At 38.2% G+C, this 25,982-nt stretch overlaps 1 protein-coding gene across 1 annotated transcript in view; it reads right to left on the reverse strand.

The window, feature by feature from the left end:
- Positions 1 to 251: 251 nt before the first annotated feature.
- Positions 252 to 25,982, reverse strand: part of LOC107584756 (proton myo-inositol cotransporter-like) — a 42,178-nt gene continuing 16,447 nt past the window's right edge. The window contains exons 2-4 of the mRNA XM_016271476.1: positions 23,814 to 23,973; positions 21,999 to 22,207; positions 252 to 364 (exon numbers count right to left, since the gene is read on the reverse strand). Coding sequence (XP_016126962.1) covers positions 252 to 364; positions 21,999 to 22,207; positions 23,814 to 23,973 — 482 coding nt within the window. The remainder of the gene's footprint in view (positions 365 to 21,998; positions 22,208 to 23,813; positions 23,974 to 25,982) is intronic.

The raw sequence follows: 25,982 nt of genomic DNA on the forward strand, positions 1-25,982 counted from the left end.
AAATGTTGTTTACTATGTAGACAGCAAGGCAGCTAAGAACTCTGTACACTCTGTTACTCTGTAAAAACAGAGTTTACGACTGTTTTTGTTCAGTGCTTTTAAAAGTAAAAAAAAAAAGAAAAAAAAGGAGTACAACATGGCCTCCTGAGAACATAACAGATTTGATGATAGTATTTCAACTGACGCCTACTGATTTAGGTTGAGATTCAAAGAGCACCTGACAATTGAGCTACGAATTGAGTAAATGAGACTTACATGACCGTGTTGATGCCAGAAAGCTGCTGGAACATCTGGAGTGCACAGCCCACAATGAGAGCACGGCGTGCCGGAGGGTAGGTCAACATGCGCCAGATCACCGGGCCCTCTGAAAGCACAAATATAAATACATACTTACGTCAATATGTAGACCTGCATCAACAACCAGAATGACTCACATACTATTATAAGGAATACCACTGATAAAACCAATGGTTTCATTTACACTGACAGTGATTAAATGGATTAAATGAGCCTTGGAGGAGTCATGGGTGTAGGTTTGGGAATGGATGATATTCAGTTTACGGCCCTTAAAGCCCTTTTTATGCTCCAAAACAACCAAAAATATCAACTGGCCCAGCAAGAAGCAACACTAAGAAATGGTAGTTTGCCAAAAATTACATACCAACACACACACATATATATATATATATATATATATATATATATATATATATATTCTACAATTACAGAATCACTTATTTCTCATTTAATGACACATTATCAGATGTTTACAGAGAAAATTGCATGGCAAAATATTTTAGGTATATATATATATATATGCATATAACAGCTAATAGACAGGTTTGTTTGTTTGTTTGTATCTCCCAAGTGTGAAATTAGAATGGTTGCCTACTCTCCATAAACTGATAAGGAGGCTAATCCATGGCATTAAAATAAATAACATACATCCGTTAATACATTCAAACATTTATTAAAGGCAGCAAAGAGACTACCACAGAAAAATCATAAGTATTGAGAAATAAAGAGAGAAAAATAATGGCATGAAGAGGAGAAAATGTTACAGAAATGTCATTTTTGGGTGTATTATTCCATTAACTCTATGCTCTCACACATAAAACCCTATTGGGAGAGAAACTGCCCTGTGTTAGCATGATATTGTCAGAGGAAGCTAGCAGGTTCTCATGCCGAGCGATGACTGGAGACAGAGACTAGAGACGCTCATCTGATTACAGCTCCAAACTCAAATTCATGAACCGCTCGGATCAGGCCTGTATAGAGGAACAGCGCTTTTAATGAGATGCTAACTTCATTCACTCAGACATGCAATCCTTACTTTCAAACAAAACTGGCAAAACATCTGTGTGCTCTTTTAATCTAATTGCAGTGCGAACTTGGTTACCAAGCGATCATCTGAAGTCATCACTGAACACAACACATCTGTATTCTGTCTAAGATGAAGTAAAGGACCATTTGTTTTCATTATTTTTATATTTTAAAGTACACACGATATTTATATTTTTTCCTTTTATGGTTTTAATTTTTGAAACAAAACAAAACCAAAAAAGGCAGTTTTAAAGTGTATATTGTGCAGTATGCATAAAGCCGTATGCTGTTTTTTCCCCCCCTTTAATGGCTTTATTTTTATTTAGAGAAATCACCAACAAAACAAAACAAATACATAAAACAAAACATAAACATAAAAATATAACAAAACCAAAAAAAATTGTATTTTAAGAAATTACAACTGCCTGTTTTTTTTTTTTTGTTAAGTGCATACTGTGTAGTATGCACTGCAGTACACTAGTATTTGAATCCGAATATAGCCAAATATAGAACATATTTGAAGAAGTGCTGTGATCAAGCCCTTGAGTTTTTCTCTTAACATACTTTACACCCTTAAATTTGCTGTCATCCTGACAAAGATTTCCTCTCCATCTCCATGGAAACCACTCGGCCAGATAACTTCCCTCTTTGCTAATATCAAAAGGTAGAAACATTAACGAAAGCAGTGAAATGTTCACAGTTCAGCTGCTGGTGAAGAGCCTAGGTTGTGTGTGGCTTGTGGGCATGAACTGCTTTTTTTAATGAGAAGGTAATTCTTTTCCTTTTGATCCTTGCTGTCATGGAATCACCAATTATGTTCAACTGCAATGACACTAACCAGAAAAAAACACCTTTTTACTTAAAAGCCTCTGTAAGCAATTAGCGTGTGCACTCTTGACTTGTGTGGCAAGAACTTCTTTAAGTGGAAGTCATTTTACACATTATTTACTGTTACATGATCTCTTTACAGTAAAGAGAACAAACTCAGCAAGCACAAAAGCATTTCACAGCATTGAGTTTGGTGTCACTGCGTTACGCTGCAGTACTTATTATATATATATATATATATATATATACACAACAAAAATGCAATGTTTTGTAAATGTATTGAAAGTGCCCATTTGGGAAGTTTTTATTAGAGTTCTATTCTACAATTACAGAATCACTTATTACTCATTTAATGTCACATTATCAGATGTTTTACAGAGAAAATTGCATGGCAAAATCTTTTAGGTATAAGGTTCATGGAAACGTTAGCAGGGGCAGTGCTAACATCATAATATTTATGCAGAATATTTTTAGTAATACATTTATTAAGAGTGCTTGGTAGAGCTGGTAGATTTACAAATTGTAGTCCATTACTGATTACAGACTACATGTGTTATGATCCGTTTCCTTTCTGGACTACAACTCCCATAAACCCCTTAGCTGGAACTGGTAACCGGTCTCACCTGTTTCCAATCAGGAGGACTATATAGGATGCACTCACACACACTCACTTTGCTGATTATTGTTAGCCTGTCACCTTTCCCTAGTTTCTGTGTTTTTTTGCCTTGCCTTGCCTCTGTGTTTTTGACCTTGTTTACCTTGTTTTTGATCGTTTGCTGCCTGCCCTGACCATTGCCTGTTTATTGGATTACTCTTTTGTATGCCCTGGATTATACCTGTTTGCTGTTGTTTGACCCTGCCTGTTTTTACCACTCTTTTAAAACAAAGCCTGCACTTGGATCCACTACTGCATTGTCATGCCTCCCCAACGTTACAACATGATGAAAACAGTAGTTAGTACCGTACTCAAGGTTACTCATTTCAGGCTATGTAATCTGACTACTTTTTAGATTACTTTTATATGACTTTTTAACAAATTTGTTTTAGACTTACCATTAAACATACCATATTGATATAAAAAAGCAAAGAGAAAAAAACAATATTAAATTTTTTTTTCATACAATGTATTAAACACTTAAATACTTTGGAACCACAAAAGGTTTCCCAAACTGGGCTTAATATCAGAACTGCAGTGGTAACCGGCATCAGAGAACTGTAAATATGCAAATGTGTTGTTCAATTATTTGAAATATTAACTTCCTCTGAGATATTTCATGTAAATTGTTTTTAAGGGGTTTGGCTGAAAAAAAAGGAATCCCTCCATTGCATGAATAAACATTAAAGTGAAGTGACATGTGGCCAAGTATGGTGACCCATACTCGGAATTAGTGCTCTGCATTTACCCATCCAAAGTGCACACACACAGCAGTGAACACACACAAACCATGAACACATCCCCAGAGCAGTGGGCAGCCATTTATGCTGCGGCGCCCGGGGAGCAGTTGGGGGGTCAGGTACCTCAGTCGTGGTATTGAAGGTGGGAGAGAGCACTGTACATTCACTCCCCCCACCTACAATCCCTGCCGGTATGAGACTCAAACCCACAACCTTTGGGTTATGAGACCGACTCTCTAACCATTAGGCCACGACTTCCCCGACATGAAAACAACAATGACATTACATGCTCAAATTCTTCCAGATTTGAAATATTTTTGTTCAGACTTCCAGAATCAACAGTTATGGGATGTCATATGGTGACAACACAGTGCTTAACAGCTATCACCAGTGTTTAGCATGCATAATTATTTTTTTCATACATGGTCTAATTGCTTGAGAGGTGCTTTTCCCCCTCAAATTCAGAAGCATGGTCTGCAAATTTTTTTTTACATAATATTTGTGAATATAGTCAAAGCTAATTAGTATGACACAGTAGGATTTTTAGAAAGGAACATTTAAAAGAGAGGGAAAATAGGGAGAATCAATAAATGACAAATAATGTACTGCAATTGTGTATATGTAATAATGTAATCCATAAAAATGTAACTGTAATCTGATTATAAATATTTGAAAATGGAATATACTCTAATTACAAGTACTTAATTTTTTGAATCTGATCACGTAATCCAGATCACATGTAATCAATTACTACCCAGCATTACAAAAAAAAAAAAAAATCCAACATCTTTCATCCAAGCATTGTTTACCATTTAATGTCATGGTCACTGCCATCAGAAAGGCATCAGCTGACCAAACGATCCATAAAGAAACCTATAATCGATAGCGTTGCCTGAGATCAAGTGACCTTCATTGACAACAAAAATCCCTGTCAGCAATATCTGGATCGATTCAAAGACGGCAGGCTGATCGATATGTCATATACTTTGGAACCACAAAAAGACAGTCAACTGCATTCATCAATCTCTAATCAAGCATGTGCTCATGCTAATTGCACTACAAGTTGCTGTCAGCGTGACTGACCACTTGTGTGTCATTTTGAGGGACTTCAAATGAGGGCAAGCAAACAACGAACACAGACTCTTTTCTTTCATAAAAACCATGGCAAAAAAAACAAAAAAACAATAAGATGAATGTGCTACTAGAATGTCTGATACCTCTTTTACATGCTTTTGCCCGAGCATCATGTGGAACGGTTTCCAGACATTCCCATTTTCAGTCACCATGTCAGCCTCTCTATCTCTGGCCTTGGTTAAGTTTGAGCCGCCCTGCTACACAGATGCACCTTGGCAGCTGGGTAGATATCTGAGAGTGCCCCAGGTGACTGGTTGCTAAGTTTCCAGACATGCCCAGGAGATGGAAGCGAGGTCTCACTTTTGCTTTCTCACTCTTTTTCTTATGTTTTCTCTCTCTAGTATTATCACCTAGAAGCTTTGTTCATTTAGGCAAGGGCTGTCCAAACTCAGTCCTGGAGGGCCGGTGTCCTGCAGAGTTTAGCTCCATCTTGCCTCAACACACCTGACTGAAAGTTTCTATGCCTAGTAAGAGCTTGATTAGCTGGTTCAGGTGTGTTTAATTAGGGTTGGAGCTAAACTCTGCAGGACACCGGCCCTCCAGGACCGAGTTTGGACAGCCCTGATTTAGGCTATGAAAAAATGCTACAAAGAAAGCCTTTTATTGTCACATATTAAAATGATATGCTGAAAAAAAAACAACACAACGCAGTGCAGATACACCACACTGAATAAAAAAAGTAAAAAAAGATCTGACTCACGGTTCTGACTTTTTCCCTCCCCATTACGAGTTTACAACTAGCAATTCTGACTTTTCTCATAATTGCGAGCTATAAATTCACAATTACGAATTATAAAGTCAGAAAGTCAGTGGGGGAAATGGGCTTCCATAAGATACAGATAAAAACTCTATTAGTATATTTTACTTGTTTAAGGTGTTGCATAATGCTAACAAACTTAATTAAGGTTGCTAAGTGTGTGCTCACATTTTGAACAATGAGATGCCATAGACATTACATTTGGCACAAACTTTCAGTCAAATTTTCCCCTGAGGGGGAAAAAAATCAAACAAGCTAACTAAAATGCAAATTCACTCTCTGACATTTCCGGATACTACCCCAGCTATTCACTGTCGCATAATATTCACAAGATAGCCTGTTTGTGAGCGCCAAGTCATAGCTTGGTGTAATCACAGAGGCTCTAGGCATGTGATCAAAAGTGCAAATCTTACAGGTTGGCCATTTTTATTTTTTTTTAAATGTTAATTTGGTCTTAATGGGCACATTAACAGCTATTCATTCAAATGAAAATTGAAAATGAAATGAAATGAAAATGATTATAGCACACTGAAATTTGGCGATAATTTTCACACCAAACATTAATTTTGGTGTGAACAGGCCTATAGACTATAAGAATAGCATACTACCACACTACTTTTTTGCAGTAAATAGTATAGGGAATTGGAATAGTTATTAGTATAACAGTATAATTGTCACATTTATAGACCTTGTTTCTGTGTTTCCCTGATGTCATGTCCATGTTTTGGTCATTGACCCAGTTTCTGTTCCTCTTTGATTGCCTTATTCAGTTCACCTGTGTTTTATTATGTCATTAGTCCGTCATCTGCATTTGTATAAAGTATCGCCGTTCTATTCCTTCAGTTGCCGGTTATTGTTTATGTATACTGTAGCGAATCAGCTCATGGGGAAATATGAATATTTAATCATAACTAGTTATGATTAATTATAAATATTTAGATCCACTGTAGATATTTACTTGACCTCTCAGGGTCAACTGTCTGTCAATTCTAAGAACGTTAATTTCCTGGTTAAGGGAAATAACTTTCTTATTGTACAATTCTACACAAAGCTTGTAGCATAAATCTGCATGATTAAGTGACTCCAGTTATGAGCAAACAATGAACAACGTCAAGTGTGATACAAGTAAGACTTTATTAACTACATAAACACTTAAACTAGTCTAACATTCTACATAAACACTTATATAGGAAAGGGTTAAAGCTTAACGCAGTAAAGAGAAGAGAAATAAGAATATGAAACTATGGTACCATTTGATATTCAGCAGATTTACAGCCTGAAGGAAACATCAGATTCTTAGTTCAAACACACCTTTGTAAAAAAGGTGCAAATGATACCTAATGTATCAATTAATAAGACTAAATTTGAATACTTGCACGTCTCATCTGTCTGAAAGAGAGGTTTGATGCAATCTGAAGGTCCCAGTTGATCTTTGCTGAAGTTGGTTGATGAAAAAGAACCAGTTTGAGTCAGAGAATCTTGGTGAATGGAAAAGTCAAGGTCGCAGCCTGGCACGTACTTAGGGGGTTGCAGAAGCGTTCTAGCTCATGTCTTCATCTTAGAATCTAACCGAACCACCGACTCTGGGCGGGTCACTGAATGTGAGGCCTTTAAAGTCTGCGAAGATTCACGCCTCTCAAGAGGGCTTGTCCAATGAGAAAGACGGCAATCCCAAGTGGGAGTTTGGACATACTGGGGAGTTTTATGACTCTTTGTGTGGAAGCATGGTAATTTGCATATGGAACTTGAATTGAAATTACTAAAGATTCTCAGGACACTAATATTTTGCCTATGTACCAACATATAATATACACTCTCATTTAGATCATCAGAAGGCGAGTTCATAGATACTAAACGTGGTAGGATTACATATAGGTAAAAAGACAGGAATGAGTGTTTCCATCATAAGGCTGCATAAAACAGTATAAAATCTCAAAGACAACATACACGATGACCTGAAGGATATGTGTGTTCATTTAAAGAAAGGTTTTCCTATGGATTAATTAGAAAAGAGTCAATTTCTACTGGGCACTGTGTCTCGTTCTAATTCAAAGGCAGTGATTTTCCCTACTTACATTCCATTAGGTCGTAAATGGCTCTGGTCTAGCAAAGGTGTCGTGGTTGCCATGGTAACCAGTGGCCTGTGGTCATTCGCAGACATCCTGGCGCCCAGTCTATTGGGTGAGGGGTCTGTGACGACTTGTTAATCTAAAGAATAACTGATTTGTTAAATCAAATGAAAAATTGTGTTTTTGATTGGTCCAGATGCTTCAATACACTTGGTTGGTTTGCCTGTCTTCCTGGATTTCCTGTCTTTTCTCCTGTGGATTATTATTAAAGATTGTGGTTTAGTCAACTCCAGTGGCGTGCGCTTGATCTCCCGCCAGCGGGTGTGACATAATAACCAGCTCTAATTTTAAGCAGCGTGTGTCCACACATTTGTTTTTTCCATTTTGAAAGTTTTCCTTTTCTTTTTGTTTATTGACTGTCCTGAATTCCTTCTCCTCCTGCTTGAGCAGGGGAAGTGATCTCTCGAGGACCATACAAGACTGTTCCTGGAAGTGGCTCATTACACCAGCTACCCGGACAACGTGCTCTGCTCGTTCTACAACGCAAGCCTCAACACCGCTTGCAGAGTGCGGTCTTCTGAAGATAGTCCTCGGGAGAATTTTGCCGCCTTTGTGGAGTGGGAGTGGAGTGGAGTGGGTACTGGTGAGAAACAGACCCCTGTTCACCGTCGACCTTGAGGCAAATCTCATCAGAAGTCACACTTTGGTGTGTGTGGGCAGCATACACCTTCCCAAAAAGCCCCGTCCGTCACGAATTCCCACCCAGCCTCCCTCTCCCACCTCCTTTCATGAGGTCAATGACCAACTAAGGCCTCCTTTCCACCTTAGTTGGTCATTGACCTGCCTCTGGAATATACTCCTCCGGCTTCATCCCTCCGCCCCACTGGCTCCGTTGGGCTCCTCTCTCCAGCTCCACCTTGGTCCTCTGTCGCTCAGGCTCCACCATGGCCTTCCAGAGCCCCGCCTACGCCTCGGTCACCTGGGCCATCTGCTCCGCCTTGGTCCTCCAGATCCTCCCCGTCGCCCTGGCTCTGCGGCTCTCCGTCTCTGCCCTGGGCTCCTCTCCCACCTGCTCCGCCACTGTCAGTCGGCCCTCTGGAGTCATCAGCCCATCCTCCACCATGGCTCCTCCCTCCATCTGCTCTACAGTGGGCCACTTTCCTGGCTGTGGTCTGGGTCCCACCTGGCTCCTCCTGCTCCGGCTCCCTCCTGTCTCCATCCTGGCTCCTCCCTCTGTCTGATCCACCCTGGCTCCTCCTGTCTTTGTCCTGGCTCCCCCATCCGTCTGAACTGCCATGGTTCCTCCTGATTCCTCCCTGGCTCCTCCCTCCATAGTCAACGCCCTGGTCATCTGCCTTCCTTCGTGCCGGCCCTTCGTCATCCCCTGTTACCATCCCTGCTGCCTCCTCCTCCTAAGTCCCTCCCTTTGGTGTTTTGTTACAGCGCGAGGTCACACCTGGCCGGAGGGGGGAGTACTGTCATGTTTATAGACCTTGTTTCCCCGTTGTTCCTCCTTGTTTTGGTCATTAACCCAGTTTCTGTTCCCCCTTTATTGCCTTATTCAGTTCACCTCTGTTTTATGTCATTAGTCCCTCATCTGCATTTGTATAAAGTCTCCCCGTTCTGTTCCTTCAGTTGCCGGTTATTGTTTATGTATACACTTCATAGGTTTGCCTGTCTTCCTGGATTTCCTGTCTGTTCTCCTGTGGATATTATTAAAGACTGTGTGTTAGTCCAACTCCTGCATCGTGCGTTTGATCTCCTGCCAGGGGGTGTGACAATAATAGGTTATTAGTTCAGCCACTCGTTGATGCAATGGCAATAATGTGGCATTCAACAGACTCACCCCTATTTGCATTGTTTCTTGTGACTAATTAATAAAAGTGGCAAAAGCCTTGAACTACAATTAAAATAAACAGGAAGTAGGCAGTATGCAGAACTGTGCAGTACTAAATACTAAATAGAACACTAGAATCACATTTCATGCCTAAACATTGTATTTTTTAATCATCAATTTTATGTCATTGCTTTGATTTAATTTCCACTGACTGAATTATGTTCCTTAAACAGTATATTATACCAATATTGTCAACATTTCCGACCACGCAGATATACAGTGGTATAGAAAAGAATCACCCCCCTTTAAAATAACCACATTGTGTTGCTTTGCAGCCTGAAATGAAGATGGACACAGTTTTTGTTTTATCCAGCTGAATTTACTCAGTGCAACTTTAATAACATTCAAGTGAAAGATATAACACCAACATGTCAGAAAAAAAACAATGAGTTGGAAAAAGGATCACCCCCTTGTGTCAGTATTTTGTTGAACCACCTGTTGCTTTAATTAGAGTCTTTAGTCTGGTGGGATATGTCTCTACTAACTTTGCACCTCTACACTTTGAATTATTTGCCCCATTCTTCTTTGCAGAACATCTCAAGTTCAGTTAAATTTGATGGTGAGCGTTTGTGGACTGCAGTCTTTAAAGGGGTCATATGATGTTGCTAAAAATAACATTATTTTGTGTATTTGGTGTAATGAAATGTGTTTATGCATTTTAAGGTTCAAAAAACACATTATTTCCCACGTACTGTACATTATTGTTTCTCCTCTATGCCCCACCTTTCTGAAACGCGTCAATTTTTACAAAGCTCATCGGTCTGAAAAGCGAGGTGTGCTCTGATTGGCCAGCTATCCAGTGCGTTGTGATTCGCCGAATACCTCAAGCGTGTGACGGCAATGTTACGTCCCTTACCATATTGTGATGCCGTGTCCCGGAGCGACGTGACAAAAACATTAAAACCCATTATAAACGAGGCATTTGTTGCATACAGTGGGGACATAATTATGGATTATAATGACTTATACTGTCTTTTTACGCGTTGCGTTGCATCGCGCCGCGTAAACATAAAACAATGTCTGCATTTGTGATCGGAGAAATGACAAACAACAAGTGCTACTCTACACTGCTCAAAACTCACGTTTGAATCAACAGTGGCAAATTCTTTAAAAATGAAAGCGTACTTACAGACTGTGAGTCAGAACAGGCGGCATTGTAGTCTACTCTCCCAGGTTCAGGAAACATTCCTCCATAAAATGCGCTGCACACATCTGAATATTTGGGTCGAACTGTTCTGGAACAGTGTTGTAAATACAACTTAACCACTGATTTCTAGTTGTGTCCTCTTTTGGAAGGCCAAACAAAGTATCTTTTTCTTTTTCAACCACTGTGTGCTCAGTTTTGCTGTGTGCTTTGGGTCATTGTCATGTTGGAAGGTAAACCTTCCTCCTATTGACAACTTTCTGGCAGAGGGAAGTAGATTTTCCTCATGAATTTGACGCTGTTTTGCCCCATCCATTTTTCCTTCTGTCCTGACATTTGTTCCAGTCCCTGCTGCAGAGAAACACCTCATAACAGGATATTACCACCTCCATGCTTTACTGTACTGTTGGATTTCTGCCAAACATATCGTTTGGTGTTGAGGCCAAATAATTAAATTTTAGTCTCATCTGCTTCAGAATCTTCAAGGTGCATTTTGGCAAGAAAGTCATGGCAAAAAGAGGAAGGATAGATAGAAAAGACAAGGATAGGAATGATTTACTGTAGGTGTCCAGTACTGCAACCATGTGCAAACCACATGTTCATATAAAACCAGTTGTGAATGTATTGTTCCTAGCTATTTTAAAGTACCCCTGTTATGCCATTGTGAATATTGTCTTTCATGCAGTGTGTAATGTAGCTGTATGTGAATGTAAACAGTCTGCAAAGTTGTAAAGTGCACCATAAATAATGTTATTGTCCCCCAAAAGAAAGAATCAACTCTGAACAGTCTAAACAAGCCATCAGTCATTCGGATCCCACTTCTGTGACAGCTACACGTCACAGGGTTACACATTTGCATTATGCCTGCCTATGTTCTATATTGACTGGCCGCAAATAACTTGACCTGCCCTCAAACACTGTAGCTTGTTTGTGTTTGACATCATGTTGAGAAGACACTGTGTCCTATGCTGTGAAAGTAAATTTGATTTATTTTCACTTCCAAAAGTTGAGGCTGCAAAGAATCAGTGGTTAAAATAAATGTATTCTACTGTACCACAGCAGTAACCCCAATCTGTTTTGTGTTCCTGTCATTTTACTGATGTCTGCTTCTCTAATCTCGGGGAGTTCAATGTGGGATTCACAAAACACTTGCTCTTGAATGATGGCTCAGTACCGAGTTTATTTGGATCAGCTGGCTCAACTGAATCACAACCTGTAAGCATGATAAATAATAGATGTTTATATTTTCTTTCGAGCGTTCAAAATACGGAACTATGGCAATGCGCTTATTGCTTCCGATGTGCTGTATGCAGTAGACCAATCACAACAGACTGGGCCATCTGACCAATCAAAGCAGAGCAGGCTCACGGAAACTTAGAACTGCTTTGATCAAATCATTTGAGACTCGTTGGGAAATGAGGTGATATTAAATTCATATTTTGAGAAAACGAAAGCATTTTTTGACCTTGCATGCATGTAATCCTATTGTAGGAGACTCCCAAAACAATATTAGGAACCTTAAAAATGGTATAATAGGGGCACACTAGGATTCTATCGGACCAATTCCCAAAATTAGAGTTTTTTTTTTTTTTTTGGTGTAACAGTGCTAAAGAATCTCTATAACAGTACTAAAGTATCTCTGTAACAATGTACACTTGTAGGTGGATTTCTATTAAAATTGTAAATGCTACAATTATGTAGTACTTTCAAAACATTTGTGCCAGACTGATGAGCTTCACAACCAACTAATAGCGTGAGTTTGTGCCATGTCTGTTTGTTTGACTACAATACAGCAAGATTTTTTTTTTCTACATTACCTATTCATCTATATCTCCCCAAAAGCGTGGGTCGAATCCATGTGACCCTGAGAATGTTGTTTTTTCTAATTATGTAGATGCAAGGCTCTTTATTTGTAAAAGTCGAAAGAGGTTTGCTGACAACTGCAGCAGCCTGGAATATGATCGAGCTTCTGCTGTACTGCGACTTTAATTTAATATTAATAAGATGAGAAAAATCCTACAGGAGAATAGAGGTCTTCTCTCTCTCTCTCTTTTGTTCTTTTACACCATTTCCATCTCCTTTTTAATTACAGATATGCTGTGAAATTTGAGACAAAATCACCTAATAGAATACAAAAGACATAATTACCACAACATCATATACATATTTAGGTAATTCATCAGTTAGGGACGCTTTTGACTAATTGAAATTCTGAAAAGTGAACCATGGGTTTTTAGAAAACTGAGTAAAAGCTGAGTAAAACAATTATGACATGTCCTTGAAATAAAGAGCTCATCATAGCCTTGATTTTGGTATAATGTGTGAGGATTTGTATATTGTTAGTGATGGTAATGATGTGTGATGTTAATGACATTTCTGATGTTTTGGAGAAAAACGTTAGGCAAGAAGTTAGCTAGCATTCAATTAACTATTAATTAATTAACAAATACCAACTGGTTTGGAATCCTCGCCTTATAAAGATACTCTCAAATAATGATATTAAAATGGTAAAAGTAATAACATTTTTGGTCTTCAAACTGCTATTCTGCTTCTCAGGCACAGAAGTGTGCTCCCATTTCACTTCTTATTTCCAACAACCAAATATAGTTAAAAACTTTTTTCTGTTATGGTAATGACAGTATTATTAATAGCAATTAATTTTTTAATACACTTCAACAAATGTCACTGGATGCAACCTGTATTCCTTTTATGGAATGATTTATAGACATATACATACTTATAAAAAATAAATAAATCAAGAGTGATGACAAAGCAGATGATAAAGAAAAGAGACATTTAATCTCCTCAATGTCAGACATTTGAGGACAAGAGAAGAATAAAATGCCACCTTTTTGAGTGGTTTGGTATTGAGTGTAAGGCAACAACAGGTCAACAGCACATTACAGCCTGATAATATCCCCACAGTATGATGGAAAATGATGTTTTCACAGATGACAGGAGAACATAAGGGACAGATACACTTTACACAGCTGTCTGTCTCCTACTGGCTTAAACACTCCCATTTATTCGAGACAGATAACAGGGCCACCGAATATCACCTGATCTCAGTGCTGTTGTCATTGGAAACACGACTTACACAAAAGCTCACCATAAATGTAGGGTTTTCATTTTTGAATGAGACACCAGCTGCTTATTCAATAGATTATTTCACTGAGATCAAAAGAATGACAATAAATGATGGGCAGGTAAAATAGACAGTTATTAAACTATCAAAACTTACCGAATTTCAACAATTATGGCATTTACATAATAACTGTACTACTAATCATCTTACTTCATATTCACGTTAAATACCCCATCAAATCAAATTTACAGGTTGTATTTTTTTTTACTTTCAGTTAACATCTAGTTTTGAGGTCATCAATTTGCAGTGTAAAATACATTTTTAAGTGACTATCCTGACATCAATTGTAAAAAAAAATATATATAACTCAACTTTTCAGAACTTCAAAAGAATTCTACTAAAAATAATAAAGTAAATAAATATTAAAGTAAAATATTATAATTATCAAAACATATTTTGTCAGAATACATGGCTACTTTGTATGGCCATCAAAGAAAAATGCATCAATGTCAGAAAAAAAGAACCTGCATTTGCACAAATCATTTTAAATACAGTATCTGGGGATTTTTTCCCCCTTATCTAAACAATATTTCCTATGTTCTCTCAAATTTTTGTCAGCATGTATTCAGTAACATTTCACTTCCCAGAGCTCTTTTCAGACCAATAGTGAAACTCCACACAGCTTTCTAATAACATCATGAGCTATTATGTGTGAACTGTATGAAAATGCATGAAAAGCCTCTCTTCCATTGAACATGCTTGCAAAAGCTCAAATTATTCTGGATTTCTGGGACAATGTTCTAACCGACTGTTCTTTTCAGCTTCCCACAATCCTCATAAATGTCCCCAACATGGTAGAATATTCAATGAGAAGCTCATCTCATATCGTGAGACATAATCATTGTGACATTATTTACCTTCTAAAGGCGAGTGTGTATGTGTGTGCGTCCGTTTAGATGTGGCAGAAAAGAGATTTCAGGACAATTTGTCAAACCTGTAGCCCCCATTTCTGATTTCGGAATTTCCACCAAAAGGTCTCAAAGAAGCATACAAGAAGAAAATGGTCTGCAGCAAAAAGATTAGTGGTATACTTTAACTGGGAGCATTATATTATAAAAGCTACAGACAGAATGTTGAAAGAGCATGGCATGCCACAATGCAATGACAAAGCAATGACATGGCAAAAATCACAGAACTCCTGAATGGATCATTATGCTCTAATGCTCTCTCTTGTTAATATACTGCACTAAAAGCCTGAGATCCAATCTTCTCACATCATGCATTCATCAAAAGATAATATATTATTATTGTTATTTTCAATGTCTCGCTCTATGATACAATCACTATGATTGTATCAGAACAAACACACCTACAGTCTATATACCAATATACAAAATAGATGTCCGGAAATAGATGTACAGAAAATATGTCCGGAAGGCTTTTCTCATACTTAAAACGTGCTTTTGAGAATAGGCCCGAAATGCTATGTAAGTACACAAACACCTCTGGTTGCACAGGCTTGATAGAATTTGCCATTTACAATGCAGTGGAAGTTCAGAATGAATTTTCAGTATTGCCACAAAGGGTGCTATAGTGGGCATTAGTTTAAACTAGTGTAGTGTAAATGAATGACTTCTTTAATTTTCTCATTCAGATCAACTACATTCATGATGAATCAACAGTTTGAAGAAAATGTTATAGTAGTTGAACTGTTGAGATGTTTATAGCTAACTACCTGATAAAAATATTTATGTAAGGGATAATGTACATCCAGCCGGTTGTTATCCCAGAATAACATCCACAGGTCTTGTATTACCCTGAAGGGGGTTATTCTGCGATAACAACCAGCTGGATGTACATTATCCCGCTTATTACACGGCTACTTGCAATATACAGTAAGTAAATAATTAGACTCAAAATATTGATCTGAGTTGAAATATTTGAACGCAAAGCGTCCGTGAAGAAAGCAGTTGCGAGCAAGTGGCAAGTTCAAACTAGACAGATATTTAAGGGATACGGTGCAGTCATACCACTTATTACACAACATTTCACCACATAAATAATTATGCCGATAAAAGATATTGATTTATTGATCTAACTGTTTTAAAATCTTACCAGTTTGTTAGCTATATCTTATAACCCATTACAGTGTACAAAACAATCATGGCAAAATGGCAGCAGCTGTATTTGTATGAAAAGAGAGAGCGAGTCCGCGATACCAGGATGACATAATTAAATAATTGGATAAATAATATTGAATTGTGTTTTAATATTTTATTAGCTAACCAAACGCAAAACTTCCAAGAAGAAAAACTGTTCCTAGTAAGAGCATAGCGCTGACTTCAGTTACCTGGATGAGCCTGTGTTATCAGCTTTTACCGGTTGTTATCGAGGAATAACATACCTCAGTATGCCACGACTGACCATTTAGAATAAAGTATTCCACAGAGCCGTGTAATAAATTAATTCATACCGCACCTTTACTTAATTTAATTAAATTTAATGCTACTTTACAAATGCATTTGAATTATTTTACACTGGTCCCACATGTAGACTTTCAATCTGAAACTACTATGACAATTTATAGCAAAAAAAAAAAAAAACAACAAATATCAAAAGAAGCATTTCATTTCGATATTTATTGTGTGAAAGCAATTTTTATCCGTTTTCCAAAAATTATTAGTGTCCCAGAGTTGTACTGTAATTTTAACCACACTGAATAGTTTTGCTCCTATTTTTTTCTTTTTTTCTTCAAAAATGATTACTGAACTAAAAGACAATGCCTTCAGCATTTTAATATGCAATTTGTAATGTTGTAAATAGGACTTGCAAATCTTGCCACTTAAGGTAAAATGAAGTCTGGAAATGAAAGCAGACACTTAGATGCAAGGTGTCAAAAATGTGTAACACTGTGCAGAAAAGCACACAGTACAAGAAGTACAGTCAAGATAAAACACATCTACACACATAAATACACACTCACTTAATTCACTTATACAAATTTAATATGTCCTGAAAATGTAAATGCATTTCCACGCTGTGGCGACTCGTGGGTTTTAAAATAGAGGAGGCACACTAATTGTATTGGTCTCTGATCCCTGCCGATTATTATTATTATTATTATTTGCTTAACCACTTTAAAATGGCTTTTTGGTTGCTTTTAGTCAGAAAACATAAAGAAAACGTCATACATACAGCAAGATAATATAACTTCACTTACCTGGCCTATCACTTGAAGCAAACATCCATCCCTTCTTAAAAGTCTGTGTTAAAGAGAGCTGCCTGTTGCGACATTTAATTAAGCCGACTGCTGTAGCCTATATCCAGCTTAGGCTGTTTTCCCTAAATTTGTATATATACTGTTTGAATAACAGCTTGGTAAATCTGTTGGCAATCAAATATTCAATATCGCTACTCATCATAAGTACTTGGTACATTATCAGCGCAGCAGAAGACGTTCAAACTAATATCACGTAATTTACGTCTCTTTGATGATTGGTTGATATCAGAAGGGAGACTAGCCTTTCTCAACACTCCTCAGCGCTGAAAGTGAACACTCTATGGTGATTGGCTATTTTTTTTTACCAACGGAGGCACGAGAGCTCAGCGCTCACCCGGTTGATGTGTTCATGGCAGGTGGAGACGTTGACGCTGAACTACTATCAGCATTGTTCGTACTCTGTTGGGAGAAGGGAGTCATTCCGCAAGACTTCTGTGATGCAGTGATAGTCTCACTGTGCAAGAAAAAAGGGGAGAAAGCCGAACAGTTCTATATACAGAGGCATCGCTCTCCTTTCAATTGCAGCTAAGATCCTTGCTTAAGGCTTGTACCTTCCACTGCTGAAGAAGTTCTCCGGTCTGACCATCAGCCTGAAAAGTCATGTACCAGAAGCAAAAAAAAAAGTAATATACCAGAAACCTCTGCATGGTTCCTATAGCCCACCTAAGGTCATTATCAATGGCCATCCTTTGAACACAACGGACCAGGTCTACTTGGGCAGTATCATTTCAAACGGTGCAACAATACAAGAACATGGACCACCAACTTGCCAAAGCCTGCAGCTCTTATGGCCGCCTCCAGAAAGGTGTCTAGAAGAGCTTCTCACTGCACCTGTTAGTGTTCATGGCCGAAGTCTACAATCCAAGTCTACAAGGCTGTTGTCCTTAGTACCCTGCTGAATGGATTTGAGTCATGGGTCCTGTGTCAAAAGCACATTCAGCTGCTCGAGCGCTTCCACCAGTGGTGCCTCCAATACATCATGGGAATCCAGTGGCAGGATGAAAAACTGGCAGCAGACAGATCCAGATAGAGGACCATCGCAAAGAAAGATGCAAACTGCCTAGGAGAAGCATAAACAATGAAAAGGGTTGGCTGCCCAAGTATCCAACAGCAGCAACCCGATCTTTCCCTGCTTCATCTGCTCTAAAACATGCAAGTTTGAGATCAGCATTTGCAGCCACGTGAGAGCTTGCCACCCAAGACAAAACTCTTCTGATAGATCTTCAGATACAAAGAATTCGCCAAAAATAAACCGCATAGACCTTGAATCGACACTTACCAGACATTACATTTCTGAACTGCCGGAATATGTACACTTTATGTACATGAAATGTTGCCAGATGCCATCTGTTTTGGATAAAACAGGTATGTTTTTCAAATGAGCCTGGGTTGGAAATTTAGCATGGTCATGCTAATATTCAGTACAACAACATGAGTGTGAGTATAATATTGCTTAATATTAACCACAACATCCTTACAGCTCAAAATGGTTTTATTAAAAAAGCTAAAGAAATCATTAAAAGGGTCTGATATTTCACATTCCTCTCACTGATTCACTTATATTGCTTTCTGTCTGTTTTTTTGTGTGATGTTTCAGTTTAGCTGTCTCCATCAGTGCGATCACAGATGGTAGGTTTAACAGTTACCTCATTTTCACAGACGATTTCTCATTACATTTCCCTTGATCCTCTCCACATCTATCGTTTCCTTTTTCTATTAGTGCCGAGGTGTTTCACATCAGGAACAATCAAAACAAACAAGATGACAAACAAAAACAGAATAACATGCATTCCGCACAGTAGGACAATGTATCTTGATTGCAATGCAAATATAATTATATTCTCTTCAAAATCTTTGTCACCACTGAGATAATGTAGTGCATATGAACTATTACAACGGTTACTGCTGTTATTGTCCACAGGCAAGGAGTAAGTGGAACTGGGCAGGTGTTTTTCCAATTTATTTTCTATGGGAGTTGAGTGGCAGGTTTATGCAGACTGTCCAAATGAATTAAACTGAAGTGCAAACAATAGCTGCATTTCCATTATCCTTCAAATTGCACAAATTGAAATTGCGAATTGAAAATGCAAATTGAAATACGCCTAATGGAAACGCGTCAATTTCGCAAAAACGCCCATATTTCGCAAAAAAGTTTTTATGCTCGCATGAGGTGGTTTTCCAGGCAATTCGAAAAGGAATATTTTGCAAAACTGCAATGGAAAAGTTTTTTTCGCATTATCAGGTCACATGGCGTACATAAAAAGTCATATGATCATCCCTCAATGTACTATAAACTCCAAGAAACACTTAATATGTGGCTGCTCTCATGTATAAGGGGCTTTCCTTGCCATTAATGCTTAGACTATTTACACTGCACACATCTGCGGTGCGTTAAGGTTCCGAAACGGCCACCGGAGCTGATCGCGGCCACTCTAGTCAATGCTTGTATTACCAGTCACGCAACGGCACGTCCCAGAAGCTGCTCTCCGCGCTGCTTCTGTCAAGATACACGCATATGCCTCTTTCGATGAAATATAATGGCTAGTGTAGCCAAAATCTGTCAAAATCCCATCAAAATCCGTTGCCATAATCAGAATCAGAAGAGCTTTATTACCAAGTATGTTTACACACACAAGGAATTTGACTTGATGACAGGAGCTTCCAGTGTAGAAGAAAGTACAAACGTAGTGCAGACATACATGATAGTGCAGACATACATAGGAATAACACAGTAGGGATGTAATATAACAAAAAAAAATTAAAACATTGAATAATGTACTATATGCAGAAATAGAAGTATAGGATCAAATTTAATTGTTTAGATAAATGTACAGATATGTTTATTAGTGTGCAGATATGTTATTTACAAAGTGTGCAGTTTAATATAAATATAACTATGTTAGTTGTGATGGACTATGTATAATTATGAAAGATTAATTGTTAAGGCTGAATATAGCCTGTGGGAAAAAACTGTTCTTGTGCTTGGCTGTTCTGGTGGTCAGTGCTCTGTAGCACCGACCAGAAGGCAACAGTTCGAAGAGAGAGTGGGCTGGGTGTGAGGGGTCCAAGGTGATTTTTTTTAGCCCTTTTCCTCACTCTGGAGATGTAAAGATCTTGGAGGCTGGACAGAGGGGCACCAATAATCCTCTCAGCAGTCCCGACTGTCCGTTGTAGTCTCTTGATGTCTGATTTGGTAGCTGAACCAGATGTTGGAGGCTGGGCAGAGGGGCACCAATAATCCTCTCAGCAGTCCTGACTGTCCTTGCAGGGGTGGTAGGTGAAGGTGTGAAGTGCAGATCAGAGCGGATGGGGGGTGGTAGACAATCCTTTTCAAATCTGCAGTAAAACACATTCAGATCGTCAGCCAGTTGTTGATTCTCCGCAAGCTGTGGGGGTGGTGTCTTGTACATGGTGACGTTCCTCAGACCAGTCCATACTGACGCTGGATCGTTTGCTAAAAGCTCTTTTCTCAGCTTTTCTGAGTAGTTTTTTTTAGCCACTCTGATCTCCTTTGTTAGTCTATTCCTGGCCTGGTTATACAATATTTTATCCCCACTTCTGTAAGCATCCTCTTTGGCGTAACTTATCGCGAGAGGAAAAAAATTAAGTTTTAGTTGCATAACATCAGTTAATGGAAACGCCATCATTTCACAATACTTTTTTATCAACATTTATAAAATATCGCCAAATTTTTGCGCAAATCTGTAATGGAAATGCGCCTAATGTCATGCCTTTCTGAAAACTCCTTTGAGATAGATCAATAGTGGTTAATTTGCATATCTTTATTATTATCTTATAAATGTTTCTAAACAGCTGGTTAAAAGGGTCTGGGGACGCCCCTGGTCATGGTTCCAACAGGTATCTTACTCCATTTTGCATGTAAAATTTGGTTGCTGATTTGAAATATGTTAAATGTGAATTTGGCAAGTTTTTTTTTTCTTTGAGATTTCTGTATTTCCTCTTCAAATAAAAAGTAGATGGCCTTGCATGCCCAAAAAGTTATCTGGAGGAACTGCAAATATGGCCACCAAGTGAACTGTCGTTTCTTGAAAAGAACCTTGGTTGAACTCTGCAAAACATAACCAATGGTCCCTGTCAATATGTTGCTTAAAATCGCCAATTCTCATATAAAATGAATGACTTTTGGTTGCTGCAAACTGCTGTCTGTTTGAACACTCTTAGGAATAATCACTGCAATCACTTCTCTTCAGCTCCAGTTACTACTGCCTGCTGTCTCAGTAATTAACATTTGAGAGGTGACAGCATGACATTGTCACTATTACAGCTGCAGGACCAGGAAATGTGTGTGTTTTTGTCAAAGGTGTAATCACCACGATGCCTCTAGGGCATTCGGCTTATGGCTTTGTTTCACAATGACTTCGTTGGGGCCAGAAACCATTAGTCTGGATAAAGGATCTCCTTTCTGATGAACATCTCATAGAAAAGTGTCAATGTTCAGATGATGTACTAAGGGGGGCAAAAGGTCTGAGAGATTATGACTGGCATGTGATTGGTTAGTAAATTAGGTTATATAAGGTCTGGTTAGGGGGTGGGTGACTTCCCATGGTTAGTAATTGCCTCCACCTACGGCCAAATTAGATTTCTTTGGATGAAACATGCTGTTCAAGTACATACGCTATTCAGTAGACGTTTTTGCCCTGCTGTGCCATTGAATTGCTGGTAATGTTGCCATTGTACTTGACTATTATAGGTTGACTGAAATGAGTTTCGGCCATGAACACCTGTGGCCTCTTCAGGTTTTTATTGCTGGTGTGCCATGCATGTACTGTTTGGCATTAAGAAAACATTTGTTCCCCTTTTATTTCCATTCATCTCCACCAGGTTACCTCCTGCACTGTGACGGATAAAAATGTGCAACTTGGAACGGCCACTGTTGTTCACATTCAGCTTTCCAGAGGCAAGTGAGATGTAAAGACCTCTTCAGTCTGTAGTTAGGGACCTCTCATGGTGTTCTCTTGAGTACTTGAGCACTTTCCATAGTTTAATGAAATCAGTGAACCATGACTGTAATTGTGTTTCTTTTAGTTATTTGCATGTGTTAGTGTGTGCAAGACTATTTTCTCACCTCCTCCGCAGTCCTTTTCCTCCTCTTCAATGTTGCTTTTGATAGTATCATACTCCTCATCAATGTTCTGGTTGCCACGGATTTGACTGAGTATGCGCCGGGCCTTCTGGGTAAGACCTTTCTGGATCAGCCAGCGAGGACTCTCGGGTAGGAAAAGGAACCCTAGGAACTGCAGCAATGCTGGGACCACTGACAGACTCAGCATATATCTAAACAGATGAAACAGATGAAGAATTCCAATAAATTGAAGGGGGAAAAAATCACTATACATATGTATGTATCCTCTGCTGGTGAAAGAGTGCATGGTGCCTACACTTTGTTGCTAGTTAATTTTTGAGACTCCAACTTATTTGAACAAAACATGATGCTAATGGTATAATGGTATAGACTGTAAAATGGTATGAATTAAATAATGATATTTTTTAATGATTCCAATTTTGACTTCCTCACCCCAAAATAAATAGAATTTGATTACGTTAAAGATAATTAATGGATCAGTATTCCCTTTTTCAGCTGACAAGACTACAATGCAAATGCTCTATTTCCACTGGAAAATTTTGTCTGCTTGTTTTCCTCACTCTCATTTTGTACAGATTATAAGACAGGGTTGCATAAATCAAACTAAATTTAGTAAGAATTACAAGAAAAAGATTCCAATGTAAATACAGTTTGTTCTACTTTGTATATTTTACTTTGTTATTTATTTATTTAATTTTTTTTACAGTTTGTGGAGAAAACTGTGACAACTTTTATTCCTTTTACACAAAGTACGATTTACAGAGCCAGATTTCTAAATTTTGAATAATTACTTGTAGAATACTATGTTATGGCTTGAAAATTGATACTTTTTAACGTAAGCATCACATATTAAGCTTCATATGTCATATGTCAACATGGAAGGTCATGCATTGAACACACATTTTAGCGCCACTCACTGGACATTTCACTTTGAAACTGCCGGAAAACATGCAGTAAAGTACATAATATTGGTGTTGCAGAAACGTCGCCACAAGCATGTGTTTTCAATGAGCCTTGGTTGGATTTACCAGAAGTAGCTGCCAGTTAAGCCAACCCAGCTAATGCAAAGTCACAATAACTCATACAAGATAGCGAAATCATAAAAACTTGTAGTTGGCTCATACTAAACCTAGCCATACAGTCTAAACCTTAAACCTAATGATTGTAAAAAAAAAATGTAAATAAGTCTTATTTAAATCATTAATTGCTATGGATTGAGTTGTGGTCATGAGAATGTGTTGGTTAAGCAGTAATCACTTCATTTACATTTTACAGTGAATTTGTGGTTGTTGGTGCTCAGGAGTAGTAAATGGCAACATTTCCATCAAGTAGATATTATCTTTATAACATTTTCGTTCCCAGAGCAACAAGCTGCACATAATGAAGGAGGTATTTTGCAGCTGGTTTAATGTTTGTTTTATATTGTTCTGAAGGTTGATTTTGACAGATTCAGAGATTGATGTGATTTAAAGGATCTGCCCTACTAGAGGATGATTCTTTCCAGTAGGGTTGACGTTCACATCATGTGGAGGCAGACAATTCCACACAGTGAATTTATTCTCTTATCACATTCGGTTCAGATTGCAAACTTGCATCTCATTTACTGCTTTTGCCATGACACCGTAAGATCATAAACATTATGATCATTTTATGACATTTTACTAATTCTCAGAAATAATAAAGTCACTGTATTGTTCCACATTTGACACCACCGCAAAGAAACAAGAACACTTCTAGATTCAATGCAAATTCTGCAACTGGACCACCACTTCTGCAACAAAGACTTGATGGTCATACCTCCAGCCTTCATGCTGCATGTAGCTGAAGGCTCCATTAATAAGGCTGGCTGTGAGTTGGCCCGCTGTGATGAACAGAGTGTTGATGGAGACCAGGCGTCCTCTCAGGTGGGACGGCGAGGTTTCAGCAATGTACACAGGAACAGTCATGGATGCAATACCTGAACGGGTAGATATATACACCAGTCAAATATTGGCCATTTTCCATTTGGTTTGGCATCATTCCGTAATGCTGCTCACATTCCACAGATGTGAAGCAAAGACATTACAGTACAGTTTGGACATAAGCATCAACAGTTTTGAAACATTAATTGGACTTTTACTGCCTGCATTAACTGTATTACACATAAAATTATTTAAGTATTACAGTGTAGCGAATCAGCTCACGGGGAAATATGAATAATTAATCATAACTAGTTATGATTAATTATAAATATTTAGCTCCGCTGTAAGTATTTACTTGACCTCTCAGGGTCAACTGTCTGTCAATTCTAAGAATGTTAATTTCCTGGTTAAGGGAAATAACTTTCTTACTGTACAATTCTACACAGAGCCTGTAGCATAAATCTGCATGATTAAGGGACTCCGGTTATGAGCAAACAATGAACAACGTCAAGTGAGATACAAGTAAGACTTTATTAACTACATAAACACTTAAACTAGTCCAACATACTACATAAACACTTAAACTTGTCTATAATAGTGTTTTTTTTGTTGTTGTAATTTTGGATGTTGACAGCTCAAACTCTATTCACTTTCATTATATTCAGCATATTCTTGAACAATTCTAATTTTGTGTTCCACACAATACTACTGATCTACAGCCTGAAGGAAACATCAGATTCTTAGTTCAAACGCACCTTTGTAAAAAGGTGTGTTATGATACTTAATGTATCAATTAATAAAACTAAGTTTGAATACTTGCACGTCTCGTCTGTCTGAAAGAGAGGTTTGATGCAATCTGAAGGCCCAAGTTAATCTTTGCTGAAGTTGGTTGATGGAAAAGAACCAGTTTGAGTCATATTATCTTCGTGAATGTCCAGGTGTCCTGGAGCGTTGTAGCTCACATTTTCATCTTCTCAGAATTCAACCAAACCGCAGACTGAAGGCGGGTCCCTGGTGTGAGGCCTTTAAGGTCTGAGAAAATTCATGCCTCTCAAGATGGGCTTGTCCAATGAGAAAGGCTGAAATCCCAAGCGGGAGTTTGGAAATACTGGAGAGTTTTATGACCCTTTGTGTGGAAGCATGGTAATTTGCATATGGAACTTGAATCGAAATTATTAAAGATTCTCAGGACACTAATATATTGCCTATGTACCAACATATAATATACACTCTCGTTTAGATCATCAGAAGACGAATTCCTAGATACTAAACATGGTAGGATTACATATAGGTAAGATGACAGGAACGAGTGGTTCCATCATAAGCCTGCATAAAACAGTATAAAATATAAAAGACAACATACACAATGACCTGAGGGATATGTGTGTTCATTCACAGAAAGGTTTTTCTATGAATTAATTAGAGAATAGTCCATTTTTGGGCATTGTGTGTCTTTCCTAAGTGTAAATGAGGTGTGAGTTTCTCTGCTTGCATTCCTTTGAGCAATAAAACCAGTGATATCAGCCTTGGTTGCCATGGGGACCAGGGGGGGCCTGGTGTCGTTTGCAGACATCCTGGTACCTAGTTTCTTGGGTGAGGGGTTTGTGACGATTTGTTAATCTAATGAATAACTGATATGTTAAATCAAATGAATAATTGTGTGTTTGATTGGTCCAGACGCTACAACAGTATACAGTAAGGATTGGCTGATGGAAGTAACAAACACAAAGCACAAAGCCAAATCCATCACCTACAGACTTTTGTCCTTTATTTCAAAGGCTTGTTTATGAAAACTATACTGTGGTTAGAAAGTGTAATGCCAAAAGGCACTCAAGTATAAGTCACCCAAATATGAAAAATTCCACCTTTTACTCAACCTCTCGTTCCAAACTCACGTGACAATCTTTCTTCAGTGGAACACAAAATGGGAAATACATAAGAATGTATCTGCTCTTCTCCATAACGTAAATGAATGGGGACTAGGGCTCCAAAATGACACAAAAGCACCATAAACATTTCATAAAAGAATCATGAATTATTCAATATGATTTTATACTATATATAT

Source organism: Sinocyclocheilus grahami, unplaced genomic scaffold, assembly GCF_001515645.1.
Source record: "Sinocyclocheilus grahami isolate Dianchi unplaced genomic scaffold, SAMN03320097.WGS_v1.1 scaffold62.1, whole genome shotgun sequence".
In the NCBI taxonomy this organism is placed as follows: domain Eukaryota; kingdom Metazoa; phylum Chordata; class Actinopteri; order Cypriniformes; family Cyprinidae; genus Sinocyclocheilus; species Sinocyclocheilus grahami.